Raw genomic sequence first — 8,797 nt, 5'->3', positions numbered from 1 at the left:
CACAAGAAGATGCCGGCACATCGGTATAAATCAGGAGAGTGGTTATATTTTATTATGTACAGGGGAATGCAGCCGAAACGCGTTGGTTTCTTTTTGGCTGTATTCCCCTTGTACATAAAATATAGCTTTTTTACATAAAATATCACGACTCCGCTGATTTATACCGATGTGTCGCCATCTTCTTGTGGATTATGAAGTCACATTCAGGGCCGCCATCAGGGGGGTACTGGCAGTACACCTGTAAGGGGCCCGGATGTCAACCCCCTTTTTTTTTTTATATATTTTTTTTTGTTTTTATATTGTTTTATATATATTGTTTTATTTTTATTAAAGGGCCCATAGGTATCCAGTCCCCCGGATGGCAACCCCCTCTTTTTTTTAATAGTTTTTTATATATATTTTTTTCTTTTTATTAATGGGCCCAGAGGTCCCCAGGATGGCTACCCCCTTTTTTTTAAAAATATTTTTTTTATATATATATATTTTTTCTTTTTATTAATGGGCCCAAAGGTCCCCAGGGCCCCGGAAGGCTACCCCCCTTTATTTATTTATATTTATATATATATATATATATATATATATATATATATATATATATATATATATATATATATATATATATATATATATATATATATATATATATTTTTTTTTTTTTTTTCGTAAGGGGCCCAGAAGTCCCCAGGGCAACCCCCCAATTCATGGCACCCCAGCTTCTCAATTCACGCCCCCCCCATTTCTCAATTAACGGCGGCACTCCCTGCTTCTCAATTTGCGCCAGCCCCCCGCTTCTCAATTTGAGGCAGCAGCTCCAGGGGGCCCATGCCTGAAGCTGTGTAAGGGGCCCCATAATTCCTGATGGCCGCCCTGGTCACATTATACCTAATCCCTGATGAAGGGAGAGTAAACCCCCGAAACACTTATTTTTTTGATCATCCTTTCTGGATGATCACCTTTTCTTGGTACATTTTACATACTGGATTCTTCTCCAGACCGCCCCCCCTTCCCCTGTTTGGGGGTGCTTTTATGACATGAAAATAATAAAGCGAAGAAGGACAGCGTTTCTTGCGACAGGTCTCACCTGCTTAGATCGGTCTGGACCTCGGCCTCGCTCACCTCCCTCCTCTTCCTCCTAGGCGGGGTGTAAAAGCGGCTCTGCGCCAGTGCGGACTTAGCCGGCGTCTTCAGCGTCCGCGGCGTGAAGGGTCGCTGCTTGCTGGTGAAGTGATGGGCGTGTTTCTCTATCAGGTCCCCGCTGTAGGCTTTCTGGCGGTTGTCCTGGAACTTGCGCAGGGTGGCGCCCCAGCCGGCGGAGCCGATCCTGGTAGACGCTCCGGAGAGGTCGGGGGGGTGCCTCCGCCTGATGTCTGCGGCGTGCTCGGAGGAATGGAAGTGTCGGGGTGAGGAGATGAAGGAAACGGGCGAAGCCCCGGGATCGGAATATGAAAACGGTCGGTGTGCGTTGTTACCGTATCCTTCATAGAGATCCTGGAAATAGAGATTTCACGCGTTCATTCGTCGCACTTCAAGGGGGATGATGGAGAATCGCAAATTCAAACATTCAAAATGTATCACTTTCTGTTACAGTGGAACTTATGTCAATTGTAACCTTCAAACTGTCTATGAGTTCCAAAACAACATTCCCAGCATCCCTTTAGACAGGGCTCGACAAATCCCGGTCGCCAGGTTGCCATGGCGACTAGAAATAGGGTCCTGGCGACTTGGCTTGGAAGGGGGGCAAAAATTGTATTTATTTTTTTGTGAGCTGGTGCCATCTGGTGGTGAGCCGTTGGTATTACAAGTTATTACCACCAGATGTGAGCTGGCGCCATCTGGTGGTGGCCGTTGGTATTACAAGTTAAGCATTACAAGTTAAACAGCAATTCTAATGTCATTTTTCACTATTTTCACTGCAATCTTCTTCCCTTTAATTAGAACCCCCAAACATTATATATATTTTTAATCCTAAGACCCTAGAGAATAAAATGGCGATCGTTGCAATACTTTCTGTCACGCCGTATTTGCGCAGCGGTCTTACAAGCGCACTTTTTTGGGAAAAAATTACACTTTTTTTAATAAGACAACAGTAAAGTTATCCCCATTTTTTTTTTTATATTATGAAAGATAATGTTACGCCCAGTAAATTCATACCCAACATGTCACGCTTCAAAATTGCGTCCGCACGTGGAATGGCGACAAGCTTTTACCCTTTAAAATCTCCATAGGCGACGTTTAAAAAAATCTACAGGTTGTATCTTTTGAGTTACAGAGGAGGTCTAGGGCTAGAATTATTGCTCTCGCTCTACCAATCGCGGCGATACCTCACATGTGTGGTTTGAACACCGTTTACATATGCGGGCGCTGCTCACGTATGCGTTCGCTTCTGCGCGCAAGCTCGTCGGGACGGGGCACGTTTTCTGGCTCCTAACTTTTTAAGCTGGCTCCTAGATTCCAAGCAAATTTGTCAAACCCTGCCTTTAGATGTGCATATACAAAACAACATTCCCAGGATCCCTTTAGATGTGCATATACAAAACAACATTCCCAGGATCCCTTTAGATGTGCATATACAAAACAACATTCCCAGGATCCCTTTAGATGTGCATATACAAAACAACATTCCCAGGATCCCTTTAGATGTGCATATACAAAACAACATTCCCAGGATCCCTTTAGATGTGCATATACAAAACAACATTCCCAGGATCCCTTTAGATGTGCATATACAAAACAACATTCCCAGGATCCCTTTAGATGTGCATATACAAGACAACATTCCCAGGATCCCTTTAGATGTGCATATACAAGACAACATTCCCAGGATCCCTTTAGATGTGCATATACAAGACAACATTCCCAGGATACCTTTAGATGTGCATATACAAGACAACATTCCCAGGATCCCTTTAGATGTGCATATACAAAACAACATTCCCAGGATCCCTTTAGATGTGCATATACAAGACAACATTCCCAGGATCCCTTTAGATGTGCATATACAAAACAACATTCCCAGGATCCCTTTAGATGTGCATATACAAAACAACATTCCCAGGATCCCTTTAGATGTGCATATACAAAACAACATTCCCAGGATCCCTTTAGATGTGCATATACAAGACAACATTCCCAGGATCCCTTTAGATGTGCATATACAAGACAACATTCCCAGGATCCTTTTAGATGTGCATATACAAAACAACATTCCCAGGATCCCTTTAGATGTGCATATACACCACACACCCAGAAAGTTGTACCCGTGGACTTTTTCATATATAGAAATTGACATCACAAGGACAATTACATAAAGTCACAAAATATATTATACATGAGATTTTATCCACTTGCTTACTGGGCACTGAAACCCCCCCCCCCCCCCCCACTCCTGCCCAGACCAATTTTCAGCCCTGAAGCACTTTGAATGACAGTTGCGCGGTCGTGCTACACTGTACAAGAATGACATTTTTATAATTTTTTTCACACAGACATATACATTGTTTGCCATCTTTAAGCCCTGATGAAGGGGTGAGATTAGGCCCCCGAAACGCGTTGCCCTCGCATTAGAATACATCAATGTATTATTATGTCGTGTGCATGCTCCCAGCACAGTGACTGAGCTGTCATAGACCGCTCCCGATCTCTAGTAATGATTGGTGAGCTGGTAGGACTGGTGCCCAATCATGTGACCACTGTAACAGCCAGTCATGTGATTGGGCAGTCCTTCCCGCCCCCGGGGGGGGGGGGCATAAAGACCTACTTAGAGGGATGTTGGGTGGGAAGGAGTTAAATAACTTTTATGGAAAATAGTACCAATCCGGCACCAGCGGTACGATTTTGGTGGACTGAACATTTTAATGAGAAAATGATTGCAGGTAATTCGATCGCCGTGCGTCTTCGTGACACTTTGTATCGTTCTGTAGAAAATGTCGCATTGCCGCCAAGTTGTTGTTGTTTTTTTTTGGGCAGACGCGGGAATCTGAATGTTCTTTCCCCTAATTCCTTCGATTCGTTATGTCAGTCGTTTCTGCTAAGTGTTTGTTTGTTTGCTTGTCGCGGAGAATAGCAGAACAATCGCCGCATCGGACGGAATGTACTTTTTCTGCTCGGCGGGGGAAATTGCAGCAATTTTGTGACCGGCGTAAATGTGCTTTTCTTCCCCGTGATTTGGCGTCATTTGCTGGAATTATCTTCTCGGATTGGTCTGAATTGCTCTTTGCCAAAACAATTCTGTTTTCAGGGTAACGTGTTGGCGCGCACGCAGTTGGCCTGATTTGAATGATCACCTTTTAACCACTTCCATACCGGGCACTTACGCACCTTCCTGCCCAGGCCAATTTTCAGCTTTCAGAGCTGTCGCAATTTGAATGACAATTGCGCGGTCGTGCTACGCTGTACCCAAATTAATTTTTTATCATTTTGTTCCCACAAATAGAGCTTTCTTTTGGTGGCTCTTTCTCTCCCTTTCCGCAGCACTCACCTCCTCTCCCCGCAGTGCTCATCTGGGGGGGAGGGGGACAGAGAAGCAGGGGGAGGACCAGAGGAGCAGGGGGGGGACCAGAGGAGCACGGGGGAGGGGACAGACAGCTGACTCAACAGCTATGGCCTGGGAGTTTCTCACTTCTGCCTAATCTTGTCCCATAAGGGGGGGCACCAAACTGATTCTTTGCCCCGGGAGAAATAATGTCTAGCTTTCCCCCTGGTACTGCCTATAAGAGTACCAGTACCAGCCATTCTACTCTAATAAAGAGTGGCTAGTGAAGGGGGAGAGGGGGCTTGGGTGGCCGGGGGGGGGGGGAGTTTTTTCATGTGGGGAGCTGGACCTCCTTTGTAAGGTTGTCTTTGGTGGTGTTAAGGGTGCAGTGGATTTTATTATTTAATTGTACCATCGATGAAAAAAAACACAGGCTTACTTGTTTAACCATTTCCATACAGGGCACTTACGCACCTTCCCGCCCAAGCCAATTTTCAGCTTTTAGCGCTGTCGCACTTTGAATGGCAATTGCGCAGTCATGCTACACTGTACCCAAACAAAATTGGCGTCCTTTTTTACCCACAAATAGAGCTTTCTTTTGGTGGTATTTGATCACCTCTGCGATTTATTTTTTGCACAACAACTAAAAAAAGACCGAAAATTTTGAAAAAAATTACGTTTTTATTTTTTTCTGTAATTTTTTTGTAAATAAGTAAGTTTTCTCTTTCAATTACGGGCACTGATATGGTGGCACTGATGGGCACTGATGAGATGGCACTGATGGACATCGACGAGGTAGTACTGACGGGCACAGATGAGGTGGCACTGATTGGCGGCGCTGGTATGCGGCACTGATGGGCACACATAGGCGGCACTCATGGGCACACATAGGTGGCACTGATGGGCACTCATGGGCGGCACTGATGGGCACTCATGGGCGGCACTGATGGGCACTCATGGGCGGCACAGATGGGCACTGTGGGGTGGCACTGATGGACACTGTGGGGTGGCACTGATGGACACTGTGGGGCGGCACTGATTTACTTGTTGCCAGTCAGTGCCCATTTGTGGGCACTGATTGGCATCTCTTTTTTTTTTGCATCCTTTTTTTTTTTTTTTTTTTACTCCCCCCCCCCCATTTTTTTTTGTTTTGCCCTTCCCTGGTGGTCCATGTGGCGATCCGAGGGGGGGCTGCGCTGATAAACAATCAGCGCGAACCCCCCCTGTCAGGAGAGCCGCCGATCGGCTCTCCTCTACTCGCGTCTGTCAGACGCGAGTGAGGAAGAGCCGTCAATGGCTCTTCCTGTTTACATCGTGATTGGACACGGTTGATCACGTGGTAAAGAGTCTCCGTGAGAGACTCTTTACCGAGATCGGTGTTGCGGGGTGTCAGACTGACACCCCGCAACAACGATCGCCGCGATGCGCGCCCCCGGGGGCGCACAGCGGCTCAGAATCCTGAGGACGTCATATGACGTCCAGTCAGGATTCTACAACCACTTTGCCGACGTCAATTTGTCATTGGCGGGCGGCAAGTGGTTAAGATGCTGAAACAATTTTCTGTCGCTCTACAATACGTTGCGGCTGGGTCTGCACTGGGCTCTGTGCGTGTCCCTGTGCAGCAGTCTGACCACACCCCCCACCCGGAGTCAGAGCTAGAGCTCTCCAATGTGAAGGGAGCATATACATTGCTGATTGGCTCAGCAGGGGAGGGGGGTTGGTCTGCTACAACAAGGCCGCCTGTCATTCAACCTGCAAGTTTGAGGACATCTAGTGGTGGAGAATTTATATTGCAGGTGACAACACTGGCTTGTAGGTGGGTAGGGCGGCAAAAGCACCATATCGCCGAGGAGCAAAATTAAAATAAAAAAAGAATACATAAATACATTTCCACTGAAACTGCTGTTTATTAAAATAATGATTTTTTTTTGTGAGAAAGAATTCAAAGAAAAGATGAACGACATCAATTTATATCCTAAAAAAACATGGTTGCCCAAAATCTCACCTTTTGCTGTAAGGCGGAGTCTAAGCTCTCCCGAGAGCTGGGGCGCGAGGACGAGGCTCTGGAAGACACAGAATCGCGCTCGATGCGGGTCACCACCATCTTCAGTCTCTCCCTTTTCTGCTGGTCATTGTCTTCAGGAGAGAAAAAAATAAAAATAAAAATAAATAGAAATTGGACAGTGCTACAGCTACTCTATCCAATCAAAATTCACCTTTCGTTGATTTGAGCAATGTAATTGGCTGGTATAGGCTGCTGCACTTTTTTTATTTTATGTTTTATTGAATTTTATATTGCACATACATATTAAGCAGCAAAAGAAAGAGAAAGACAACACATTTCTCACCCCTATAAAATATTTTACCATATTTCCCCCTAGCTATTTCTACTCCTTCCACCCCCCACCAATCTATACCCCCCCCCCCCCCCATGGGCTGCTGCACTTTAAACTCATTCCTTTCTATTGGCTGCCAAGCTGTGCGCATTGCAATCATTTGTCTCTACGTGCTGCTACTCTAAGGGGCATATTTATAAAAGAAAATTTACATCGCTGTCCGTCCATCGAAACTGCGTGCAAATTTGGCAAAACCGAATGTTCTCAGGCTGAATTTTCTGCAATCTGAATATGTGAATGTGCAAAAATACATTAAGGCCACTAGATGGTGCTATAGGAAATAGGTATGCTCATTAGCTCCATCTAGTGTCCATAATGTGAAATTTTCCACATTCACACATTCAAATTGCATAGAATATAGCCAGAGAACATTTTTATTTATGCTCCGTATGCACTGAACAAATTTACGAACAGCTATATGAATATTTTATTGCGGGAACGAGCCGAGCTGCCACAGTACAATGACGGCTGCTGGTCGGCAAGTAGTTAAAATTTATTTTTTTCCAAACATATTGCGTTTTCAAAACGTGCCATTTTGTTTCCCTAGGGCAGGCATGTCCAAAGTACGGCCCACGGGCTGGTTGCAGATGGCCCACCTGGTAATCTTGACATATATATCTTTTGTGGCCCCCAACGAATCCCCGGGTGCCGGGGGGCCACAAAAGATAGGTATGCTGGCTGCCTTGGAGGGGACGAGACGAGTGCTGTGCATACAGGAGAGCATTTCCTGTTTACACAGCGTCCTGTGTAAAATGAAGTCCTGTCTCCTGCGCTGCCATTGGACAACTGTTTTGTCCATCACAGGAGGCGGGACTTTCAATTAAAAATGCCCATATGTCGGTGCTTGTCCCGCCCCCTCTGCAGGCTGCACTGACGGCAATGCTGAGTCTCCATTCATGGCAATGTAGTGGGTGCTGCATTCATGGCAATGGAGTGGGTGCTGCATTCATGGCAATGAAGTGTGTGCTGCATTCATGGCAATGGAGTGTGTGCTGCATTCATGGCAATGAAGTGTGTGCTGCATTCATGGCAATGGAGTGGGTGCTGCATTCATGGCAATGAAGTGTGTGCTGCATTCATGGCAATGGAGTGGGTGCTGCATTCATGGCAATGAAGTGTGTGCTGCATTCATGGCAATGAAGTGTGTGCTGCATTCATGGCAATGAAGTGTGTGCTGCATTCATGGCAATGAAGTGTGTGCTGCATTCATAGCAATGGAGTGGGTGCTGCATTCATGGCAATGAAGTGTGTGCTGCATTCATGGCAATGGAGTGGGTGCTGCATTCATGGCAATGGAGTGGGTGCTGCATTCATGGCAATGGAGTGGGTGCTGCATTCATGGCAATGGAGTGGGTGCTGCATTCATGGCAATGGAGTGGGTGCTGCATTCATGGCAATACGGTGGGTGCTGCATTCATGGCAATACGGTGGGTGCTGCATTCATGGCAATACGGTGAGTGCTGCATTCATGGCAATACGGTGAGTGCTGCATTCATGGCAATACAGTGAGTGCTACATTCATGGCAATACGGTGAGTGCTGCATTCATGGCAATACGGTGAGTGCTGCATTCATGGCAATACGGTGAGTGCTGCATTTATGGCAATGGAGTGGGTGCTGCATTCATGGCAATGGAGTGGGTGCTGCATTCATGGCAATGGAGTGGGTGCTGCATTCATGGCAATGGAGTGGGTGCTGCATTCATGGCAATGGAGTGGGTGCTGCATTCATGGCAATGGAGTGGGTGCTGCATTCATGGCAATGGAGTGGGTGCTGCATTCATGGCAATGGAGTGGGTGCTGCATTCATGGCAATGGAGTGGGTGCTGCATTCATGGCAATGGAGTGGGTGCTGCATTCATGGCAACGATGAGGCTGCAGATGGGCACCGATTAGGCTGCATTGATGGGCACTGACCCTTATTTTGCTTCA

The 8,797-nt window shown here is 46.3% G+C and overlaps 1 protein-coding gene across 1 annotated transcript in view; it reads right to left on the bottom strand.

Moving 5' to 3' along the window:
• SPATA7 (spermatogenesis associated 7) overlaps positions 1–8,797 on the bottom strand; it is a 47,500-nt gene that overhangs the window by 14,648 nt on the left and 24,055 nt on the right. The window contains exons 5-6 of the mRNA XM_040332434.1: positions 6,477–6,607; positions 1,082–1,488 (exon numbers count right to left, since the gene is read on the bottom strand). Coding sequence (XP_040188368.1) covers positions 1,082–1,488; positions 6,477–6,607 — 538 coding nt within the window. The remainder of the gene's footprint in view (positions 1–1,081; positions 1,489–6,476; positions 6,608–8,797) is intronic.

Source organism: Rana temporaria, chromosome 13 (genome assembly GCF_905171775.1).
Source record: "Rana temporaria chromosome 13, aRanTem1.1, whole genome shotgun sequence".
NCBI classification, from domain to species: domain Eukaryota; kingdom Metazoa; phylum Chordata; class Amphibia; order Anura; family Ranidae; genus Rana; species Rana temporaria.
Note: the sequence above shows the minus strand (reverse complement) of the source record. Positions and strands in the feature narration are given on the sequence as shown.